Source organism: Nelumbo nucifera, chromosome 1 (assembly GCF_055504915.1).
Source record: "Nelumbo nucifera cultivar China Antique chromosome 1, China Antique-T2T, whole genome shotgun sequence".
NCBI classification, from domain to species: Eukaryota; Viridiplantae; Streptophyta; class Magnoliopsida; order Proteales; family Nelumbonaceae; genus Nelumbo; species Nelumbo nucifera.
Window position 1 is genome coordinate 66,006,552 of NC_142649.1, and position 25,681 is coordinate 66,032,232.

Here is a 25,681-nt window from a genome sequence, read left to right on the forward strand (position 1 = left end):
AAGATGAAAATAAAAATAGTTATTTGGTTGATTAGTCGGTCAGGGTTAATCTGGTAATTAAATAAATATTAATGACAATTTCTGGGATGATCATTAACGATTCACTGACGACGGAAACACTAACTAACAGAATGTGTAACAGGGGTCTCTGGAAGTGAAGGGGGAGTTTTTAGATAATAATCCTTTTCTAGTTTACTAAACAAGAAGAGACGATTGGGGTCACGTGCACGTCACACACAGCGCGAGTGGTATAATAGCTCCGACGAGAAAGGAAGCTTCGGCCTCGTTGCTTGTTGCGTCCGGGATGGTGACCAATGTCCAAATGGTAGTTGGCCTTTTGTCCACGTGATATTAAAATGTAAAAATGGATTTAATTCTTGTGTTAATGATTGAAATAAAATAACTTTTATTAAATATTGTATTTACATACTATATATAATCCAAATAAATAATATATATTTATATTTAACAATTTTAACTAAAAGTTATAAAGAATAATATTTAAAATTGGTATTTGATAAATTAATGGAATAAATAATTTATCAAATTCACATTAAAATCAAAGGATGATTTTAATCTCAAGAAATTTATGAAAATAAAAAATTAATAATTGAATAATTATTTTAGTACTTAAAATTAATATATATTTATATATATTATTAATTAATATTTTAATTTACCTTACATTAAATAACAACATATTAAATTTTTACAAAAATAAAAATGTTTGTAAAATATTTGGGAATATAATATTAAATAGAATCTACCAATTCTACTAATCAACATTTATACCAAAAATGGTTTTTAATTTTAGAAAAACTATAAAAACAAAACTATAAATGATGTAATAATTATATTAGCAATTAAAAGTTTGCAATATATATATATATATATATATATATATATATTTATATGTATGTATGTATATGTGTGCATTAGAAATTTTAACAAATTTGATATATTTTGAAATAAAATTGTATATTTTTATAAATTATTAATTGATATTTTTATTTACAGTTGAATATTTAATATTTGGACAACTTTTTTGTTAATGTAAAAAAGTAAAAATAGTAAAATAAAAAATAATTTATATAATTATTAAAATATAATATATGCATATTTTATGTGTCTTGAACTCTTGATTGATGCATTATTTATAAAATTTTATAATATTTATGCATCCCGACATATTAATTGTAATATATTTTTTCATATATACCATTAAAATATACATTTTCTATGTATTTATACATTATTTGTGGTCATTTGATTTTAAATTTAGTATTATTAATATATTTATGAAATTTGTATGTGTTTCCCCGACGTGCCTAAGTGTTTTTATATTTTTCGTTTGTATCCATTCACTTCCAAATTAAATATATCCATATTCGTATTCAAACTGTTTGGTACGATACTCGATATTGATATTTTAATCCTTGCCTGAATCTTTATTTCCTTTTATTAAAGTATCTCTTTGGCGATCTATCACAAAGTACAAACAATATGTACAACAAGGGAAAATCATGGATAAATAGGTAAAATTTATATGGATGTATAAGCAATTTACATAATCACTTTCACGTTCTAACTAGGTGTAGTAACCTATGTTATGATCTTATTTTTAGGAGGACCTCAAATATACTTTCACTCCTCACTGGTTGCATTACAACTTAAAAGTTGAAAGAATATAAATAAAGCTGCCAATGAGTAGTTCTAGGCTTATATTCAACCCGTCAAATTGACCCAAATCAATTATCGGTTTTAGTGATGTTATTTTGTTCCATTTAATAATTGGGTCGATTTGGTTCTTGATTGCTGTGAATTTGTTCAGATTCAAATTAATTATTTTTTTATATAATATAAAAATATTTTCTAGTTTTCTTTTGTAATTTTTATTATATTTTCTATCTAAGTTGTAAATTTTATGAATAACACATAAAATCATTTTAGTTAATAATGCTTCATTTATTAACATATAAATGATTTATTATTTTACTGTTATTTTGTTAAGGTTCTATTATCAAAAATCAAGTTTTCATGATATTATTAGGGATACAACTTGGGTGGGCCCAACCCAAACCCAACTGATCCAACTTGCAAATTTTCACAAGCCGGGCTTGGATTCTATGGCCTTAGGCTAGGCCTAGGCTCAAAAGTTTAGGCTTTTTATTCTTCAGGTGGAGCCTAAGCCTAGTCTTTAAATAGCCCAAGCCTGACCCTACCCTATTATAAACTGAGATCAACCCACTTATGTACATACATGTATGCATTATGCTTTTGATAAACCATACATATATGCATGCATGTAGATAAACATAAGTGCATTTATATAAAATTTTAATGTGGGTTAATTAACCAATTTGAGCTTGGCTTGGGCCTGAGTCAAACCCGAGTACATCAAATTTCAATTTGGGCCAGGCTTGGGTTGGATAGTTCAAGTTTAACGTTGGGCTTTGGTTGGGCTCGAGCCTTAGGCCCAATGGTTGGTCCTAGGTTGAGATTAAACTTGACCAACATGCCCGACTTGCACCCCTAGTTATTATTTATAAAATAATTATAACTATCACTAAATCTGGTTTATCGGGTCAGAATTATCTGTCTTGTGTAGCCCCTTTTGGTTTTTATCAAAAAGAAAAAAGAGGAAGTTCTAGGTTTATGATTTTGTCCTGAATTGATTTATTAACTTTGCTCAAACTTTTCAATCCACCCATCTTGGTGAAGTAATTTGTGGCCATTATGATAAAGCAATACCCCTTAGAGGCTGGGTTGATTTTTCCTATCAAGTCCACTCCCAAGTGTGGAAGGGCCAGGGTACAATGATGGGGTATGGTTCATGGGCAAGCTGATGTATCCTTCTCCCATGTATCTGACAAGTGTGACACTTTCTAACATGTTTCGTTGTATCATCTAACAAGGTAGGCGAGTAGAACTCAAGGTGTAGGATGTAGATATATAAGGCCATTTGACCTTGGTTTGTGGCTAGTTCAAGACCAAGGTCACCAAGGTCTACCTACAGTATCTGTTCTATTTCATCTCCTACTAGGCATCTTAATGGCTTACTAGAGTAGGACTTACATAGAGGAACCCATCTTGAGGGTAAAACTTAAAACTTTTTGATTCTAGAAAATAACCTTTTTTTAGTATTATATTAATGGGTAGGGTTCCACCTATCAAGTATGCAATATAGCTATCTCTACAATTTGTAGTGTCCACAGTCAGGCATTCAAATCTATCTAATTTGGGTATGCTCTTATTGTAGTCATTTTAGAACTTCATTGCACTAGATTTCATTTCTGGCCAATAGTACCCCAAACGTTGTAATCTCCTATATAATTTTATTGTAATGTTCCCACAACATTCCTCATGTGTTTCCTTCCTCACAACTTTACTTTTGTTGGTGTTTAGGTAGTGGGCTCGTACTCTGTTGGCCATTTTGTAATACAAGACCCTATGCACCAATTGGTATCGCAAGCAAGGTTCAAAATATCGATACATCTGATACATCGATAGAGGTGTATTAGTAGTTGTTTCTTTATTTTTTAATTTTTTTTTAAATCTAGTTCAGAGGGGTCGGTTTAAGATTCGTACACCCCTAAACCGGTTGAAACCCCGAAACACCCTCTGTAGGGGCGTTATGGGAAGTCCCTGATACGATACGTATCAACCAATACGACTTGATACATATCGATATTTTGAACCTTGATTGCAAAAGCACCTTTTTGTCCTAGGGTGAGAAGGTATGGTTTTTGAGTTCCTATATGATAGGGAAATGACACTCTCCTTCATTGTTTTTGTCTTGTGTCTCTAACCAATGGGTCATTCTTTATATAAAAGGTTGACCTTGCATACAGACACAAATGGTGGTGCTTTCTTCACTAGATTGGATTTTGGATCCTAGTGTGGCTAAGGCATCACATGATGATTTTTGGCTTTGTTGCAATGTTGGTGGGTGATAGTCATATCCTTGGTGACCTTGTGGATCAAGGTTTTGTAGGGTCTAAAAGGAATCTCTTTAATTGTGTTGGTTCCTTCCATCTAACCAATTACTAGTTGCGAATAACCCACTACTAATATATTCTTTACTCATAAATTCCTTGCTACTATTAGCCCTAAAACAAGTGCCTCATACTTTGTCATGTTATTGGAATAGGGGAATTGAAGTTTGAAAGAGTAGGTGGTGGTTTCGTCGGAAAGGAATGTTAAGGTTACTCCATCCCTAACAAAAGATTTTGTGTGACTACCATCGAAAGCTAGCTCCCATTTGACATCACCTATTATTGTGATGAGGGGTATCTATGTAGGGATCTCTTTAGAAATTTTTACGGGGTCCTCTATAGGAAAAGCTATTAGGAGGTTTGCAACAACTTGACATTTAATTGCACTAGGTTGGGTGTATTCTATATTGTACTCACTCAACTACATCATCCACTTCATTAATCTCCTAGAAAGGGGTGGGTGATCTATGAAGTACTTAATGGGGTTGTTTTGGTAATAAGAACCATCTTTTGTTCAAGGATGAATTACCTGAACTTCTGAACTATGAAAAGTTGTGCTAGACACAATTGCTGCATGTGGGTGCAATTCTTTTTGGCATGCTTGAGTGTTCTACTAGCATAGTAAATTGGGCACTCATGTCCTTCCTTATTTTCCTATGCGATAAGGCACCCTACTACTTCCTAGTTAGTCGCGATGTGCAGCTTAAACTCCTTGCCACTTTGGGGAGGGGACATAGTTGATGATTTGGCTAGAGCTTGTTTTATTTGTTCAAATGTTCTATTCTGTTCCTTAGTCCACTGAAATGTGTTGGCCTTTTTGGTTAAGTAGAGGTAAGGCTATCGGTGCGAGTCTCGAGCTGGGATTTGTTTTGTGGGGGTGGTAATTCTAGGACAACCTTGACTTTGGCATAATTTGGATGTATTCCACATTGGTCAAATTTGTAGCATAGGAATTTTCCTAACTCAACTCCAAAGGCACACTTCAAGGGGTTTAGGTGTAGGTTGTTTTGTCTACATCTCATAAATGTTTTTATCAGAACCTTTGTGTTGTCATCTTTCCTCTTAGCCTTGACTACAATGTTATCAACATAACTTTCTATCTCCTTGTGCATCAAATCATGGAATATGCATGTCATCGCTCTTTAATATGTGGCCCCAATATTTTTTAGCCCGAATGTTATCACCTAATAATAAAAATTGCCTATGGGTGTCATGAAGGCAGTGTGTGGGGCATGTGTAGGGTCCATGTAGATTTGAGCATCCAGGAAAGAGGAGTTCGTGGACTATCGTGGCATCAATAAGTATCTCCATATTAGGTAATAGGAACTCATCCTTTGAGTAGGTTTTGTTGAGGTCTTTGAAATAGACACAATACTTGAGACAATGATGGGTTTTGGAGGTTAGTTTTGCTATGTTATGGGATGATAGGGTGGGGGGATGCCTATATGATGAAGGATGATTTGACCCAGCCTATGAAACGGTGACACGTAGACGCCGACTTAGCATGAGCGACAGCCTAGCGTTGAAGCCCGGAGCGACCAAGTAACGGGCCCACGAAGCAATCCGCTACGTTACAGCTCACGAGGGGAGAAGTCTTCCGCGAGGCGAACTCCGGGTTCCCCGTGCTATCTTTGAAGAGATACTCTGAGGCAACTGTAGCTCGCGAGCTAAAGTTATTAGCTCGCCCGAGCTCCCTAGGGACAAGTCATTCCGATGACCAATTTCACTAAGGGTAATCCTGGAGTGTTCCAAGCTCACCATGAGATAGTTCGCAAACGAGCCGTACTAGCACCCTCCAAGAAGCTTCCGACTGACAGACCATACTGGTCAGACTGCGCCATATCCTCTATTGACGGCGCAATCCTAGTCCTTTCGACAGTCTGCGTCCACGTCTCTCGACAGGCAAAGGTGTGCCTGCCACTTTGGAAACGTGTCACTCACCCGGGCGAAGCGTGCACCACAACGGCCACCTGCGCAGCCCTGACAAGTAACGGCTGTGGCAGGAGCCCAGTGGCGGTTATGCCCGACCTAACGTGAGTGTCTCTATAAAAGCCCCCAAGGCAGAAGGGAAACAGTTTCTTCTTGAATCTCTGACCTCTCGAACATAGTGGTAACGCGCTATCCTCACTCTTAGCCTTCGTTTCCTTTTGCTTCTTGCACACAATACTAACTTAAGCATCGGAGCGTTCCCACTAGGAAACCCCTTGGGAGTTCTTCCTCTTTCCTCTCATCTCAGGTACCTCTCAGGAGCCATGTGAGCGCCAGCTAGGAGTGACCGGATTGCGCTACATCATTTGGCGTCGTTTGTGGGAAACGCTTCAAAAGGCCTTTCTCTCCAAACTCTCTCAGTTCTTATCTTCCTCAAAACAATCCAACGCTCATGGCTTCCTCTAGCAACGTCGGGCGAAGCACAGAAATGGATAACTCCAGGGAACAACCCCAGCTTCCTACTGTCTGTATTGGACAGTTCACTGTCCCCCTCTCAGCAGACGGAATCCTCAATTTGAATGTGCATCATACAATGGCACCTGTCATCGCCCCACTCCCTGCTACAGTCAGAGCGACGTTCACCGAACCTTCGGTCGTGCCCCCAACAGCCAGCTCAAACCAACTGGAGGATTTAATGCAGTGCATGCGGGCCATGCAGGCCCAAATGCAACAGTTCCAGCAACTTCAGCTTTATCAACAACACGTACTGCACCAGGTCTCCCAGTATCAGTATCAGCAGCAGTTCCCCCAGCTACTTCAACCTCAACTTCAGCAGCAGTCGCAGGTTGCACTTCAGCAGCAGCTCGGACTTCGGCTCGTGAAGCCACCCGGGAGGAGCAGAACCCCCCAAAGCGGTCAAGGACATAAGAGCCAATTTTCTTCACAGAAGATGATGCGCGAGGAGTCCACTACCCCCCCGACGACGCGCTCGTAATAAAGCTAAGAATCAACGACTTTGAGGTCAGGCGTGTACTCGTCGACTCAGGCAGCTCAGCCGACATCCTCTTCAAAGCTGCGTTTGACCAGCTCCAGTTGTAGAGAGGCGACCTGAAGCCCGTAGACACTCCTTTGGTAGGCTTCAGCGGAGAAAAAGTCCGGCCCCTTGGGAAAATAATAGTACCTGTGGAAGTCGGCACGTGGCCTTGTGTGGTCAGATTCAAGCACGACTTCTTGGTGGTCACGACCCCCTCCCCCTACAATGCCATAGTAGGTCGACCGATCACCCATGTCCTACGGGCGGTGGTCTCCACTTACCATTTGGCAATGAAGTTCCCAACTGACTTTGGTGTGGGAGTAGTGCGGGGCGACCAGCTTGAGTCCCGTAAGTGCTACGTCGCCGCCCTGAAGGAAAAAACCAAGGTTGCCGATGACCTCGAGCTGGAGCGGCCTATGGAGCAAGGCGAAGAACGAGCCATGCCAATAGAAGAAACAGTCGCAGTTCCGACCTCAGTAGTGGACCCAACTCGAATGCTTCAGATCGGCGCTTCCGTTCAGGAACCTTTACGATCAGAACTAGTAAGTTTCTTACTTCAAAATCTAGATATTTTTGCATGGTCTGCGGCAGAGATAACCGGTATAGACCCCAAACTCATAACTCACAAGCTGAACACTGATCCTGTAGTTAGGCCCGTTAGACAGAAGAAACACAACCTAGCCCCGGAGCGGTGGAAAACAGTCAATGAGGAGGTCGAAAAGCTCCTCGCAGCTGACTTCATAAGAGAAGTCCACTACCCGAGTTGGGTAGCCAACCCCGTCTTGGTAAAGAAGGCCAACGGCAAGTGGCGCATGTGCATCGACTACACCGACCTGAACCAGGCTTGCCCAAAAGACTGTTTCCTGCTCCCCATAATTGACCAATTAGTGGACGCGACCTTGGGGCACGAGTTGCTAAGTTTCTTGGACACCTATTCGGGCTATAACCAGATCAAGATGGACCCAGCGGACGAAGAAAAGACTGCCTTCATCACGGAATTCGGCCTATACTATTACAAGGTTATGCCCTTCGGGTTGAAAAACGTAGGGGCAACCTTTCAAAGGCTTGTAAATAAGTTGTTTGCGCCGTTAATCGGCAGAAAAGTAGAATGCTATGTAGACGACATGGTCGTCAAAACTCAATTCTCACATGAATTAATACAAGATTTGCATTCTGTTTTTGAAATTCTGCGTAAGTTTAATATGAGACTGAACCCAAACAAGTGTCGGTGTGACTTCGGGCAAGTTCCTAGGATACATCGTTAACCGACGCGGCATCGAAGCCAACCCGGATAAAATTAAGGCCATTTTAGATATGAGACCACCCCGGAAGTAGAAGGAGGTTCAGAGGTTGAATGGCCGCATAGCCGCCCTGAGCCGCTTCATGTCTAAATCGGCAGACTGCTGTCTACCGTTCTTTAAGGCAATTAAGAGCAAAGGGTTCGAGTGGACCCAAGACTACCAGCTCGCGTTCGACGAGCTCAAGAAATACCTCGCTAGTGTGCCGACCTTAACCCGGCCCGAGGAGGGCGATGTTTCAGAATTGTACCTCTCGATGAGCGACGAAGTGGTCAATTCGGTACTAATAAAGGAAGTAGATTGGGTTCAACGACCCATCTATTACGTTAGTAAAGTATTGCAGGGAGCAGAAACGAGATACCCGGAGATGGAAAAGCTAGCATACGCCCTGATAATCGCAGCTCGGAAACTCCTCCCGTACTTTCAAGCTCATACCGTTGTCGTCCTCACCGACAAACCTCTGAGGCAAGTATTGCTTAAGCCCGAGGTCTCTGGTCGGTTGATGAAGTGGGCCATTGAGCTCAACGAGTACGACCTCCAGTACAAGCCATGAACTGCCATTAAGGCCCAAGCCTTAGCAGATTTCATAGCCGAATGCACATTCAGCTCCGAAGTTCCCAAGCCGGTTGAGCACAAGGCTCCTAGCTCGGGTGAGCCCGAAGCTCCCGGGTCGGTGGAGTCCGAACCCCGTGAGGTAGCAGCCCGTGTGGCACCTCTCCTAGCTCGGCCAACCGCGAGCTGGGATGAGGAGCCCTGGATCCTTCACGTAGATGGCTCCTTGATCCAACAGGGTAACGGCGTTGGAATAGTTCTACACGGCCCAAGCGGTACGAAACTGGAATACGCGCTACGCTTCGAGTTCGCGGCATCTAACAATGAAGCAGAGTACGAAGCGTTGATAGCTGGACTAGCCATAGCCAGAGAAGTAAAAGCAAAGCACATTGTTATCTGCAGCGACTCCCAGCTCGTGGTAAACCAGGTCATCGGCAAGTACGAAGCCCGCGAGCCAACCATGATTGCCTACTTGACCAAGGTTAGGGAGGCCCTGCTCGACTTCCAATCACACTTCATCAGATAGATCCCTAGGTCGGAGAACGCTGAGGCCAACGCCCTGTCCAAGTTAGCCAACACTAGCGACATCACCATGAGAATCGTGCACATAGAGGACCTGTCTCGACCTAGCATTCTCAGGGGGGCAGAGGAGGTCGTTCTCGTCGTTCAAGCAGAGCCGAGCTGGATTGACCCGCTCGCGAGCTTCTTGCTACACAGGACCCTCCCTGCAGGTCGCAATGTAACCAGAAGGGTGCAGCGCCAGGCAGTCAAATACGTAATCATAGATGAGCGGTTGTACAGGAGATCCTACACGCTCCCCTATCTGCGTTGCTTGCGGCCTACCGAAGCCGAACTCGTACTCCGCGACACTCATGAGGGGTTGTGCGGCGGGCACTTGGGGGGCAGAGCCCTTGCCCAAAAAGCGTTTCGACAAGGGTATTATTGATCAACAATGAAGGCATATGCCATTGAACTCGTTAGAAAATGTGACAAATGCCAAAGACATGCCAATATTCACCACCAACCCGCTGCTGACCTCAAGTATCTCACCAGTCCGTGGCTCTTTGCACAATGGGGGATCAATCTACTCGGTCCATTCCCGCCAACAACGGGTGGAAGGAAGTTCTTAGTGGTAGCAGTGGACTATTTTACCAAGTGGGTAGAAATCGAACCCCTCGTAACAATCACGGCCCGAAATGTTAAAAACTTCTTTTGGAAAAACATTGTATGCCGCTTCGGATTACCTCAGGTATTGATTTCCGACAACGACAAATAGTTCGAAGACATCAAATTCTAAGACTGGTGCCAAGACATGGGAATCCGACAAAACTTTACTTCAGTCGCACACCCTCAGGCAAACGGTCAAGCAGAAGTAACGAACAGAGCCATCCTCCGTAGATTAAAGGCACGGTTGGACCGAGCTAAAGGATTGTGGACAGATGAACTACCCAGTGTTCTGTGAGCGTACCGGACCACAGAGAAGACCGCCACGGGAGAAACACCCTTCAATCTCACATACGGCACTGAAGTAGTAATCCCTGCAGAGATCGAAGTGCCCACGCTACGACTAGAAGCATACAGTGATCAGACGAACAAAGATGAGCTACGTACCAACCTCGATCTACTCGACGAAGTAAGGGACCTTGCGTACATCAGAACCGCAACCTACCAGCAGAGAGTAGCTCGGTACTATAACGCCAGGGTCAAGAGGCAGAACCTCCGCGTTGGCGACCTAATCCTTCGCAAAGTTATGGTACCTGAGCCCGGCGCTAGAAAGCTCGGGTCCAACTGGGAAGGTCCCTACCAAGTGAAGCGAGTGCTCGGGGAAGGAACGTACGAGCTCGAGACCCTTGAAGGGAAACAAGTACCTCGGGCATGGAATATCATCAACTTGAGACAATACTACCTGTAACAACCGAGTAGGCCACGGGCCGCTCCCAGAGCCTAAGGGCCAAAATCCCGAGCTAACACAACCTCGAGCTATAAGACCCAGTCGCCTCTATGGCATGGGCAAATTTCAAGGGCTGACTATAAGTCACCCCCTCAGCCTAAGGACCAAAACACCGAGCTAACAAAGACCTTGGCATCAAGAAAGACAGCCACTTTAGTGGCAAAGGCAAAGTATGAAATATCAAAGGCGTAAGCAGCTCGGGTTTAAACCTTATGAAGCATAGCTCATCTCAATACGTTGGTTGAACTAAGGAATAACCAACCAATGCATAGTTCGAACATACATGGTAATCACTTCACGGTATACCATAGAGATGCCTTAAACGTTAAAGGACAGATCGGGATAACGACTACCGAAAAGTCCTACTTCGGGCATTTAGCTCTAAAAGCTCAAACAATGAGATCGCCTTAGCAAAAACAAAGGGAGTTCATCATACTCAGAAGAAGGAAAGAAATTTCATTGTCACTTCAAAAAAAAAAGAAGAAAAATAACAAGTGCGGTAATCGAGCTTAATTACTCGGGAAAAGTTTGACTATCATATGGCACAACCGCCCAACCAAAGACTTGTGAAAGACCGGGTTTACGGCACTCGGAAGCCACCAGAAGCCCAGAGAAACAGCGCCTCAAGGATCCGCCTCCTCATCCTCTGGGGAGTCAGGCTCCTCTTCCTTCGCTTGGTCCGCCGTCTCAGGAGACAGACCCTTCATGGTAATGCCGTCGAGGTTGAGTTCGGAGAACTTCTTCCGAACTAGCCACCAGCAAAGCTTAAACCCCGAGCAGTACGAACCCGAACCATACTCCGCCTAGAGGTCTTGAAATTCCTGGGAGTCTTTAAAATCCCAGACCGCTTTCTCTCGCTCAATCTCCACCATCTGATCAAAGTTTCGAGTCCGATTTAGAAGAGTGGACTCCAAGTCCCGCACCTGCTGCCTGAGGAGCTCCCTCTCCGCCGCCATCCTCGACGATTCCTCCCTGTAATGTGTGCTCTCTTCAGAAAGCCGGGCGATTTGAGACTCTTGGTCATGGACGAGCAGCTCCTGAGACTCACTCCCCTTGCGGGTGTGATGGAGCTCGCCCCAGATCCGGTTGAGCTCGCCCTGAAGCTTCTGGTTGGCAGCCCGTTGGTCGAGAGCGTCGGCGCGATGGATGCACGTCTGGAGAACCATGGCATGGATGGCGGAACTCACCTGCCGACGGAAAAGAAGATCAGAGGATAGCGGAAAAGGGCAAAACAAGAGAGAAAAAGGGAAAAAGGTCACATACCACCATGCTATGGGTAGAGGCAAACGCGGAGAGGTCCCCGGGCTCCATGTTTCCCCACTGAGCGATCTCGTCATTAGTGATCACCTTCCGGCTCCTCCGGTGAGCCACCAGATAATCATTTACCCCTTCCCAGTTTCCCACTAAGAACCGAGGGTAAGGACGGGGCTGAAGGGGATTACAGGGAGCCTACCCCAACTTAGGGAGCTCGTTTCCCCCAGGGTTAATCCCACTAGCCCCCTCAGGTGGGGGCATCGGAACCTCGGGCGGAGGAGAGGGTAGAACCGGCTCGGCAGACCCGAACTCAGTACTTCCCAAAGGGGGGGTCCGGTCAGGGCGCATCCTTTTCGTATGGCGCCTCTGGCTGCTCGAGAGAAGGCGGCGCGAATCGGCATTGGACAAGATGGCTGCCAAAAGACCACAAGATATTAGTCCGACAAGAAACAAAACACATGTGTACACAATATTGTCACAAGGCACTTTGCGACCTAAAAGGCCGACCTACCCGGGCTCAAGCCTGCCTGCACGAGCTTCTCCTCAGTCAAGTAGTCCGAGCAAAGGAAGCCTACTGACGCCCAAGACAGCATCGTTTTCCGAATTTCAGGGCCCAGCTCGGCCCCGGGGTCCTGGATGGCGCCCCTCCAAGCAATGGGGAAGGGCCACCCCTCGGGGTTATGGACCACAAAGTAATCCCGCTTCCAGGCGGGAATCTTATTTGGCAACTCATACAAGAGCTTATAGCCGCGACGGGGAGAGAAGTAATAAAAGCGCCTCTCTGGAGGAACCCCAGGAGCAGCGTTCTTTATACAAAGGATAGAGACAAAAATATCAAGTTCCAAAGGAAGGCAGTACTCGTAACACAGGGATATAGTCCCAACCATGTTTCGAATGGCATTGGGATGAAGTTGGTCAATGGTGACATTGAAGTGATTTAACACCTCCACTATCAAGGGGTGCAGGGGGAGACGCAAGCTGGCCTCGAGTTGTTCCTAAAAGACTACTATGTCATTGGGACCATGCTCCCAAGGGAAGTTGCCAGTAGGGAGGCTGTAAACTAGGTCCCCAGGGAGGCGAAAGTAGCGGATCAGAGACCTAAGTCTCTCTGCTGTCATTAAGGAAGGGCCAAAGGTATCAGGCTCCCTCCCCCTAGAAGTAGACGCCATGTCGCTAGAGGCCTCCGGGATCTACTCCCAGGCTCCCCCCGAGCTCGAGGGAGCATCATCATCCTGGCTATCGACCTTGTGATAGGTATGGTATAGGTACCCAGACATGGCTGACAACGATTAGGACTCACCAGAGCAGACTGGGGAACTAGGGTAGACTAGGTGAAGCGCGCGACCTCAGAATCCAAAGACAGCAAGATGGCGTGGGAGAGAATAGGGCCCGAGGGGGGCCCCTACTTATAGTCTCCACCCTTTCAAATTGACGGCCCGGATCGAAGCAGATCTAACGGTCCGCGGGCGCCCTGGCCGCACGACTTCTGAAAACCGAAGGCGATTGGTGGCACATCTTCCGTAATTAAGGAAGTAGCAGCTGCACGACGTTCGGAGTTAAAGGCCACCTCAGCACGTCTTCGGAATCCGAAAAGTCAGGAAAATCAGAAAATCTCTCGATTCCCGCAAATGCATTTAAAGAGGGCAGTCAATCAAGTTTGAATTTCGGTCAAATCAGTCCATCGCACTTCATAAACTCCCTGCGTTAAGGTGGTACTCTTAGCTCGAGGAGTGGGGGGCAATTGATGAAGGATGATTTGACCCAACCTATGAAACGGTGACACGTAGACGCTAACTTAGCATGAGCGACAGCCTAGCGTTGAAGCCTGGAGCGACCAAGTGATGGGCCCACGAAGCAGCCTGCTACGTTACAGCTCACGAGGGGAGAAGTCTGTCGCGAGGCGAACTCCGGGTTCCCCATGCTATCTTTGAAGAGATACTCAGAGGCAACTGTAGCTCGCGAGCTAAAGTTATTAGCTCGCCCGAGCTCCCTAGCAGACAAGTCATTCCGAGGACCAATTTCACTAAGGGTAATCCTGGAGTGTTCCAAGCTCACCACGAGATAGTTCGCAAACGAGCCGTACTAGCGCCCTCCAGGAAGCTTCCGACTGACAGACCGTACCGGTCAGACTGCGCCATATCCTCTACTAACGGCGCAGTCCCATTCCTTTCGACAGTCTGTGTCCACGTCTCTCGATAGGCAAAGGCGTGCCTGCCACTTTGGAAACGTGTCACTCACTCGGGCGAAGCGTGCACCACAACGGCCACCTGCGCAGCCCTGGCAGGTAACGGCTGTGGCAGGAGCCCAGTGGCGGTTATGCCCGACCTAACGTGAGTGTCCCTATAAAAGCCCCCAGGGCAGAAGGGAAACGGTTTCTTCTTGAATCTCTGACCTCTCGAACATAGTGGTAACGCGCTATCCTCACTCTTAGCCTTCGTCTCCTTTTGCTTCTTGCACATAATACTAACTTAAGCATTAGAGCGTTCCCGCTGGGAAACCACTTGGGAGTTCTTCCTCTTTCCTCTCGTCTCAGGTACCTCTCAGGAGCCACGTGAGCGCCAGGTAGGAGTGACCGGATTGCACTACATCACAATAGTTTAAGAACTAACCTGATCTAGTCATTCTTTTTTCTTGATAGGAACGATGTTAGCCAACCACTTAGGGTGTGATATAGGCTTGATGAAAGCCACTTTGAAAATCCTCACTACTTTTTCTTTAATGTTTAAAATTATATCAGGCTTAAAGACACATTGGAGCTGCTTCACTGGTTTGTAGGTGGCAAGGTTTTAAAAACCAACTCAAAAACAAAACCGCTTTGACTGCCAGTTTCTGGGTCAGTGGTTCAACCATTTGGGTCAAACGGTTCAAAAGTTTTAATAGCATATTTCATCCTACCCTTTGGATTGGAATATTAGGGTAAGATGGTAGATGAATATAAATGATGTTATGAGAAGGAAGATGGGAATGAGAGTGAGGAGAGAGCTTTGTCGGTTTAGAGAAGAAGGTTGTGAGAAAGAAAAGAAGAAGAAGAAGAAGAAGAAGAAGAAGACATGTAGTGGCGTCGATGATGGTAACCTACAATGGCAACACCAATGGTGACTTGCACCCATAACGGATCTCTCTCTCTCACAGATCTATCATCTCGTCTCTGAGACCTCTCTCATAGATCTCATCTCTAAGGTCTCTCTCTCTCTCTCTCTCTAATGTCACATATGAGATCGATCTATTTCCCTCTAGTTTTTCTCTTTTTTGTTATTTTATTTTTTTTTAATTTTAAACAAGGTACATAGACTAAAACTGTTGTTTGAGTCAAATGGTTTTGCATTCAAACCATCTGAGTCAACGGTTCGTTGACTGTTAGAAAATAATTTTTAAAAAAATTAAAAAATAAAAGGATGAAAATCAATTAAATAAATTTAAAAAATTGAAAATAAAAAATAGATAAAAATGTAGAAAAAATAAAAACAAAAAATTAGGTAAATAAAAATATATTTTTTCTTTTGTATTGTTTTGTTCTTAGGTTTGCTTTCTTTGCTATCATTTTCCTTGATTTATCTTGTATTTGTGCTTATTTGGGATATCATATGGTCCCCACCTATTGGACCCGGGAGAGGGGTGCCTAATCCCTTCCCTCCCATTCGAGTCTTACCCAGATTAGTATAGTTAGTGCTTGGGCTTTGGAGTCACCATAAAGCAATAAATGATTTTGATGCCATTCTCGGAGGTCCCGTCAACTCCATTTCCATAACTAATGGCTGGTGACTCCAAATTTAGCCCAAGTGAGACATTTCCGAATGCTCGCATAGACCAATTCAACGTTTTTAATAAAACAGCAGTTCAACACTAAAATGGTGTAGTTAGTGCTTGACCATCTGGGTTAGCGGTGGTTTTAAAGCCATGGTAGGTGGAATGGATATAGAGGAAGTGCTTGATTAAGTTGTGATCTAGACTGAGCATCTGGTCCTATGACCATGCGGAGACATCCTAGAATTCTGTGATTTTTGGTAGAAGTAAGATTGTGGAAGAGGTATGAATCTTAAAGGGAGTCAAAGGTCATGTACCTTTTAGCAACAAAAGGAGACTTGTTTTGTGATTTTCCTGTAACTTAGCTAAGACAAATAGAGGTCTCTTTTGTGCTTGTCCTTGTGCGATATCAATTTCTTCTAAGGGTTCCATGACATCGCTATTAAAGTCTTGTAGGTGTTTAGGGGGAGGTTAAGTCTCATTGTAGTACTTTATCACATCGATTCTGTCAACCTAGTGTGTATTAACATCTTTTAGTTAGAGTTGTGAATTGTGATGTCCAAAATGTGTGTGAGTTTTTATTCAACTACTTGATTGATGCTAACAGGCACTCTGAATTGCGATGTTATTACTATCCATGCTTTGAAGAATGTTACTTGTGGTGAGAGGTGTGTTGGAAAAAGGAAAGATAGGAAAACTATAATTCAGTGTCATTACCATGTGAACACATAAAGTGATTTATTAAACTGTAGAGATTGTTGATTGGACTATGTAAACATTTTTATCATAAGCACATATTTGTAGAAGAAATAAAATATTCATTGGATGAAGCATGCTTTGTTGAATTACAGTATCATACCTCGCTGAGTCGCTGGTCATTTTTGTCTTTTTGGAAGCAGGTGGCATGGTATCATCATCCTCCTCCTCCTCTATTAGCATATAGTATATGCATATGTGGTCGTCTGGGTTTGTTGCCTTGATGTATCGATACCTTTTCTTTTGCTCCTATGGTGCGATGGTAACCTGTAGGTGTGCTTTTGATTTCTTGAACGGAACCTTTGTTGCTATGCTGTGGTTCTTATTACCCATCCATTAGGCCTCGCACGACTAGGGTGTCATGACTCACGATCCACGGTGTTGTAATTGACCTTACTTTCAGGGTTCACTATAGTAAGCATTGCAGCGCTATAAATTCCCTGTTGTCATTGCAATGTCTCCTCTTTTGGACATGCACTCAAGGTGGCATCACAAGTAGCATCAGAGAATTTCCGGGGTTTGGGAGACGTGGGTCTGCAATTCTGGTTCCTGGCTATGCATTCGCATTTGCTCTAGTGGTGGACATAACCTTCACTCTAGGTTCTACGATAGTTACCTTTATGTTATTGTGACCTTCATCGCAGGTTGTGCGATGGTTTCCTACATATACTTATAGGGTGCAAATTGGGCGAGCCCAACTAGCATTGTTGTAAAAAGCTTAAGCCTTGAGGCGTGAGGCATATATCTTGAGGCAAGGTGCATAGATTCTGCCTCAAGGCTTTTGTCAGAATGAGGTGCAAGGCTCAAGCTTCAAGGCATGAGGCATAGTCCGAGACGTAAAGAGGTGTAAGTCTCAAATATAAGTGATTACTTGGTGATTTAATGCAAAAAAATATACATACATTTTTATAATTTAAAACAAATAGAAAAACACTTAAATAATTATAGGCCAAATAAAAAGTAAAAACAGAAAAACCAATAAGGCAAATCAAATTATATTAGTTTTTCTTAGTGTTTTAAGAGAGTTCAATCCAAAAAGAACTAAATCAAGTTCTTAGTTTCTTTTGATTAAATCAAGTTAGATTTTTGTTATTATTTTAAATGTAATGTCACAAGTTTTAAAATGTCTAAAACTCACCATGTTAACGAGTTTTTATTTTCCAAAATCACCTTCCGTTAAAGCATAGTTAATATTCACTAACATAAGTTGTCCATGTCAATATAAATGCAATTCTCATAACCAAATTACCCTTGACTGACGAATTAGAGAAAAAAAGGTTCATTTAGGGCCTCTCTCTCTCTCTCTCTCTTTGCTTAGGTCTCTGAGATGCCGCACCACCCTTACTTAGATCCATAGTAGGTGAGTGCGCTGTCTCTCGCCCTCTCTTTGCTCAAATCTAGAGTAGGTGGGCACTGCACTACCCTCTCTCCGCTCAAATCTCCTAGACGTTGCACCACCCTCTATCGCTCAAATCTACAGTAGGTGGGACCGCTACACGGGCACCACACCACCACCACCACCACTCTCTCTCATATCTATTGTTTGAATGCCGCCTCGCACCACCACTCAGATTTCTAGTTTGAAGATGTAGAAGAACGAATACAATGATAAAAAATTTCAGAGATTTCTAGTGTTTTGAAATATTTGTATTGTATTGTAAATTTTTGCAACTTGAATTTAAAAAGTAAATCTCCATCGAGGGCTTCATAAATGTATGCAAAAATATTTTCGTACATTTTTATCTGTCTGAAATATTTTCATAAATTTTTGTCTTTCAATTTTCAATTTTCTTTTTTTTATTTTGTGTTTTGTTATAATTTACAATGTTTTTTTATATTTTTATATTTTCTATAATCTATAAATTTTCTTGTATTTTTTGTCATTTATTTGCAGTTTGTGTTTTTCTATAATTTTTGGTGTTTTTTCTACAATTTTTATTTTCTGATTTTGTTTTTTAATTTCTATAGTTTCTATTATTTAAAAATGTCTTGCTTTTTTTCATGTCATTTTAGTTAAAATATTAATATATATGTATATATTTTATATTTTTCTATGAAGGGTAAAATGATAATATATTAACCATTAGTCTGTTTAATGTCAAGTTAATGACATGGTGAGTTTAAGATATTTTGAAAAGTTATGGTGAATTTAAGAAATGCTGAAAAGTCATGATGAATTTTAGACAATTTCCCCTTTTTTTTCCTTAGCTGAGGACAACACTGGCACTATTATTAATGCCTTCGGTCACCGGTCAATGATATTCATTTTCTCATAAAATAAAGAAAAACCTTTGAATAAGTTAAAGATACATCTAATCTAACTTGAGGACAAACCACTGATTATGATTTAACTCACAGTCAATCCTAAATTTACAATGAAATCAAAATGGCGTTATATTAAACATTGATAAGCAGTAATTAAGGGTGATCTCTGGGTTCCAGGGCAGTGGGTTCCAGAGCAGCAATTTCTCTTACCACTTGAGCTTTGTCAGCTTCGAATTGTTCATCCTCTGTAATGGAGACAAATTTAGGAAAGAATTTTTAACAATCTAAGCTGCACTAAGAACTAGAAAAATGTTTTTTTTTTACCTTTATCTATCTTGAAGTCACCAAAGAACCGGAGAAGTTTGTTTCTATTTGCTAAAAGTATGCTAACGATTTCAGGAGGCTTATTTTGATTTGCAGCAAAAAGCTGCAAATAAACAAAAAATGAAAACCATAAATAAATAAACGAATGCATCAAGGATCTAAAAAGGGCTAAAAGGATGCTAGGAATACAATGTTTTTCTTGTACCCCTTACAAATGCACATACACCACATCTGAAATAACGTGTCATTTTAACTGGATCACCCATCTACCAAGATGGGTCTTATACCATTCCAATGAGAGTGGTATAAAAGATGCATTCGTATGGGGGTATCATAAAAAAGATTTGCATCCTCGGCATTTTTCTTAACATAAAAATGGCTTCCCTGTATGAAAAGATGATACCTTGAAAACATGAAATGCCTCTAACTGAATGTTCTTGCTTGATTCCTGAAAATTGGGGATGTAACAAAAATATAACTTATGGTTAAAAAAAAATTTATAGACATACAAAGCAAATTGTACACAAAGGAATCTGCAATTGATACATAATAAAATATTGGATGGGAGAGAGAGAGAGAGAGAGAGAGAGAGATTACCCTCAGAAGATTCATTAGGATCATCAAATTGTCCTTTGATCTCACATACCGCATCATAATGGCAGAATTTGCACGATCAAGTAAAATGTCTCCAAGCAGCTGAAACAAATCATAGAGGCTATCAGCTTGAGCAATAACAACCACAACCAAGATCATAGTATTTTATATAGAGCAATGGATTGGTTCGAGAAATGTGAAATTATGAACCTATTTGGAATCTTCATTGAAGGAAAAGAAATGTTCAAAAAAAAAAGTTTTTTGAGAAATCAAAATTCCTCCTAGTATTAGAGAGAGAATTCCCCTTGTTTTCTTGATATCACAGAGTGTAATATTGTTGTGTTTTTGGGGTTTCTTTGAGTTTTTAGAATACTATATGCATGGGGACGGTTTGTTTTAAGCCCTAGGAAAGTCCTATTTCTGTGTAATCTTTTGATGGGTCATTTCTTATCACTCTTACTAGCTGTGAGGCATGTGCAGTGGCTGTCCCTAGTCCATTGGGCATTGGGTATAAGTACAACCGCATTTTATTGACTTGTTAGCTTGCAATTAAGGTATAGAATCACTTTCTCCTTTTTGGGATATCTTAGATGCGTTCTTAAACATGAAGCGAGCTAGTTTCTGCAAACTTGTGAAGTCTATGCAGGGAGAGACATGCAAGAATACTCAAGAACAAAGAACAAAATATATACTCCTTGGTTTGCTGAATCCTTGGTTAACTTCAGCATGTTAAGAATTTAAGGGAGTCACAGATTCTCGATAAATTACCAATTGAGGGGTTGGCAAGATACAACAGGTTATTCCATTAGAAAATAGCATATAAATGTGGAATGGCAGGTGACAGAAACGGGTAGAAGTCAAACTTTGATGGTTGCAACCTAAGCAACCAATTGAATCAGGAATAAGAGGAGTTTTCTCAGGGCTAGTGGGTTGTGGCAACTCCTTAAAAGAAGAGCTGCTAACTCATTCAAGTTGAGAGTGGCAACTTTGTGCTATAAAGGCCAAAGATTAGGTCCATATCCACGACCCTCCCAATACCCCAGATTGTTGAGACCAATACAGGGTAATAGCCCAAAGGATAATTGAATAGGTTCACAAGTCACAACATGGGTTCATTGAGAAAAAAAAGGAAAAAAGAAACAGATAGTTTATTGCACCAACATTACATCAAATCCTAACTACCTTGACAGCTTGCCTTCGGGTAATGTAATTTGAAGATTCCAGAAGCTTGGAATTATATTCTGCAAAGAACTGCACCAAAAAGGAAAAAAAAAAAAGGTTAGAGAAATATCATAACTAAGAATAGCCAAGCAAAAAGATGAATAAATAAAAATAGCAATTAAAAATGAGTTAAAAGGATGCATATCTTTTAATCCTTTGGTACAAAAAGAGCATGAAAGGGCTAAGAATTAACATTTAACACTAGTTTGATTTGAAATCAAATTGTAAACAAAATCAGTTAAGTTCTAATAAACAATGAACAGATAGTTAGCTCAGAAAGCATAGAAAAGTCTTGTAAATGACCAAAGAAAAAATTAGCATCTACCCATTCATAATTTTTAGTAAGAAATTCAGCTACAGTAGATTTGTGCCTCGTCAAGAGTTCCTGCAATAATATTTCATTGTAACATCAGGATTTTTGCCATTGGGCTTAAAAATATAGCACAATAACATAAATGATCTGAAGTAATAACTGGTTTCCAGAAAGAGTCACAATCTGTTTAACATAATATACAAGCTCCTTTTGAACCCTGGTATAACTTTACTAGTAACATATATTGCACATTTGACAGTATAATGAGGAAACGCTAAAAAGCAATGCACAAGAACAGTGCACATCATAATCCAACAAAGAGACAAATTAGATCATGTAGTAACCATTTTTCTCCATTTTATTCAAGTGTTAAATGGTTACTATGAGCATTCATCATAATGTCAAGTATTTTTCCCCTTCAATTGCCTACTTTAATATTAGTTATGCCAAATATTCCAACCTTGAAAGTTGCTGAAGCATCTGATGCAATGTCAAAATTTGGGAGCTGTATATAATCAAAGAACTTCTTCATGTTCTCTGACTCCAAGACATATCTGTGAAACAAAACCAAACAAACAAATTTAAAGTTTGATATAATTTGAATGTATTGAATAAGAGGATAAACCCAATCCCAAGGGAATGAAACTTGTTTAGTCACAAAATTTAAGTCATGTTCATTTTGCCTACCTTGCAATGCTCTGATGGCGTATGCACTCTCTCAACATTGCACCATAGAGTAAAGCAATGTCTGAGTTTTCATACCTACACATAATAATTGCTATATTAATATGCATAATATATAAAGTTTAAACATACCATAGAAATAAAGCCTCAAGAGATTTACAACAAAAAAGAAGGTATTATAATGAAAAGGATCTAATATGAAATGCATGACACCCCAAACAAAGGACAAAAAATATTTCTTAGAAGAAATTTGAAGTGCTTTCCGTGTTCAAAAATGAAATAATTGAAGTTTTCAAATCTCTTCTACTATATGTCAAAAGTTTTTGAGAATCATGAGAGTTTTATACATTCTTTTCTTTTCTTTTCCTTTCTTTCTTTTTTATCTTTCTTTTATTGACTTCAAATAACTAAAGAAAGTTAGAGATTTCAAACAAAATAAAAATCAGAGTGGATAATTCATAACCAGAAGGTACACATGTGTACACACAACTAAAAAGATACATTTACAATAATATATGTCTTATGTATAACTAGAACAGAAAGACCTTTTTCAAATTTATTAGTTCAATTATTTCCAAATCTCTACAAATAGTAACTCACCCTGATATTAAAAGATCCAAAAGATCTTTGTTTGCTTCCAAGTAATCAGAGGCAATTAACCGTGACTGAACTTGTTGCCTTTGCAAATTTGCAACCACTTGAGTGGCATCTTTACGAGCCTGCAAAGGATGATCCTCATAAATGACAGATAACATTCAAACAGGATTCAAAATATAGTACATGAATTTTCAGCATTCATCCTAAACTATATATGATTGTGTCAAAATTGCTGAGGTACCAACTAATCATAAAATTAGAAGTTAAAAATTATGAACCAAAAGAAGAATTATGGACAAAGAGGAATGACCTAACAACAAATTTAAGCCTAGCATTTATTTATGCTTACTTCCAAGTTCAATTTTGAAAGACAAGTAATTATAAGGCGCAATGTGTTGTCTCTAAAGAACTCCTGAGTCAATTGTGCACAAGCTTCAGCAACTGGTTCTGATTCACTATTGCCATAAAGAATTGACTTCAGCTCCCGCATGAGTTTAGTTAATTCCAACATCTGAAGAAAAATCAAAATGTTACAAGAAATAATCTAGAAAAAAATACCAATACATTGACAGATATGTACAGAAAGTACAAATTTGGGAAAGAAGAAAGACTTGCAGCATGTAAAAGTGGCAATATCCACCAAAACTGCAAATTATGAACTTTAGATGAAAAGAGACAAAGAATTCATAGATATTGAAAAACAACAATTCATGCCAATGGTTTGTGCCTCCTCTATTCTCATGTAATTAGATATTGCTATGGGAGCAATCCAAGGCAAAACCATGTTACTTTCACCCAACCATTTAAATATATACTTTGCAAAGAATGCAAACTAATGATGGTATCTCTTTTACAACCAAGATTTCCTTGAATTTGGCTTCTAGCAAAAACATGAGGAAAACATGAAAATACAACTTCTCACCTTGATTACCCAATACAGATATCTTGATGTCCAATACAGATACATATATAGAGTATGAGTTACTAAGCATAGTGGCAAGTTCACCTCTAAATCCTTTTACAAAACTTCAGGTTCACCCTAAGTACCCTCACTTTCCACATGTTCATGGATTTCATTCGGGTTCCCAATTTTCCAAAAAAAAAAAATCAGAATTCAAACTCAAAAGATTCTTACAATGAAATGCCCCACTCTTTCACTCATCAAATGAGGGAATGTTCCCACATTACATCAAATGTGTCATTTGTAATTTGGACAATCCATTAGGCAGGGGGGGGGGGGGGGGGGGGGGGGGGGGGGGTGGCAAGATCATTACCCTTAATATACATTAAATTTGCAAAACTAGCTGAATGAATCCACAATTTATTACTTGATTATCCTTTTGTATCCCATTTTTGAGTAACTTTGTTGGTGCATTTATATGAACTACGTGCTATCATGTAATTACAACAGATATCACCCACATGACTTTTACTAATGATAACATTATCATCTGGCTCCGGCCCTCCACATGACTCACCTAAATAAAATTTTCTTGAGTGGAGCAGCCAACTCTCTACTCCCCAGTTGCCGGTCATATGCATATGGAGATATAGAAGAAACGACATTGGAACTTGGAATAACATATTTATTTACCAAAATTATATATCAATTCTCATCTTAGAAACATCTTATAAATATCCAATCACATGTAAAAGAAGAATTAAAAAAGGAAAAAAGAAGAAAGAAAAAGAAACAGAAGCAGGGTTCCCAATTGTCAAGCATCAATACTGGGGGAAAAATGATTTTCTACCAATCTCAAACATGCATTATTAGCAAGTTGGACTTTTCAAATGAAATCACAGTCATCACAGATTTATGTCTCTTTAATTAAGAAAGGAGGAAAACAACGATTTGGTCTTTTGTCATTTCTATGGCTTGATTTGTTTTGTTAGACTCCAAAATTCAGACAATTAAAGCTCGCGAAGTCCACTGATATCGGTATCGGTGATTTCAAATGGATGAGGCACCATAATCACATCCCATTTCCAACCCAACAAAAGGAAAAGAACAAGGAAGAACAGAACTAAGCGTGATATAAGACACCACTGATCCCGTTCCAGCAAGGGGGACGTAGGTGAAAAAATCTCAAATCAACGATTTATAATGTGATCAACGGCCCATCAATTTAATGAAACCATAAAAGGGAAGAAAGAAGAAAAAAGGAATACAAAAAGAAGGGAGAAAACTGGATGAACCTTCTCCTCGTCTCGCTTGTTGGTTTCGTGGATATTATAATGAAGGTCAGCAAAGATTAGAAGCTCGCGCGTCTGGCGGACGAGCTCCACCGGCGTTCGAGGCTTGGACTTGAAGAGACCCTTCATCCTCTCAGAAGTACCCGGAGGGAGAACCCCTTGCAGGAGCGAACAGTGTCTTGTACGAACCGGAAGTAGGGTTCCTCTTTGTGGTCAAGAGAGAAGAGATATACGTATCTCCCTCTAAATCTCTCCCCTTCTGCGTGTCAAATTCTCCCTTTTTACTTATAAGTTATCTCTGTTAATGAATAAAGAATCGTAGGTAGTATCAGGGTTTCAGGCGAAGAGAGAAACAGCGAGAGGTAGAAAGAATCCATGCATCCAGCGGAGAACGTTTAGATCTAATGGTTCCGTTTCGGTGGGTTTTCTTTCCGTTTTGTTTTTTCCACAGATATTGCGCAACCCCGGAAATTTTTTTTTTTCTTTCCTTTTTTTTATTTATACATTTTCCGTCCATAATAAAGGCAGAGCTAATCCTAATAATTATATTTTCTCAAAAAAAATTGCTTTTTTTCATGAAACATAAAACGGTTGGTTGTTAGAAGTTTTCGTTTTCAAGGGAACGAAAATACGAATGAGAATGAGCACCGGAACTGGAAGTTAGAAAACAACCGTTGGATTGGCACTTTTTGGATTAGACGATGAGATGGAAGAGTGCGGAGTGTGGAGGCAACCATAAATCCAGTCTGCAAGTGTCTAATCCCACAACACCCGATGATCGGTCGATAATCCGATCCTACTTCCTACTCCCGCCGCGAATATAACTATAACCGTAAAGACATGAAATAATCTCACCGTTACTTGTACACGTGTTCATAATCATATGAGGTGGAAAAATAATGGAACCATCTCATGCCAAAAGACGCAAGTATCCTTGACGTTACGTTGTGGGTGAAACGATGAACAGTTATCAACCGA

General features: G+C 40.8%; 1 protein-coding gene across 2 annotated transcripts; it reads right to left on the reverse strand.

The window, feature by feature from the left end:
• Positions 1-18,739: 18,739 nt before the first annotated feature.
• On the reverse strand, positions 18,740-25,178 carry LOC104594189 (putative MO25-like protein At5g47540). 2 transcript variants are annotated; one of them, XM_010254372.3, is made up of 11 exons: positions 24,707-25,178; positions 22,860-23,021; positions 22,514-22,632; positions 21,917-21,991; positions 21,690-21,783; positions 21,242-21,301; positions 20,878-20,946; positions 19,699-19,797; positions 19,505-19,549; positions 19,102-19,204; positions 18,740-19,022 (listed from the first exon to the last, which is right to left on the reverse strand). In XM_010254372.3, exons 1-11 carry the CDS (start codon positions 24,830-24,832, stop codon positions 18,931-18,933), a joined length of 1,044 nt encoding a protein of 347 aa, XP_010252674.1. In that variant the 5' UTR covers positions 24,833-25,178; the 3' UTR covers positions 18,740-18,930. The 2 variants fall into 2 exon arrangements, with proteins under 2 accessions (XP_010252674.1, XP_010252675.1); XM_010254373.3 differs by lacking the exon at positions 21,242-21,301 and having other exon boundaries at positions 24,707-25,169.
• Positions 25,179-25,681: the final 503 nt, after the last annotated feature.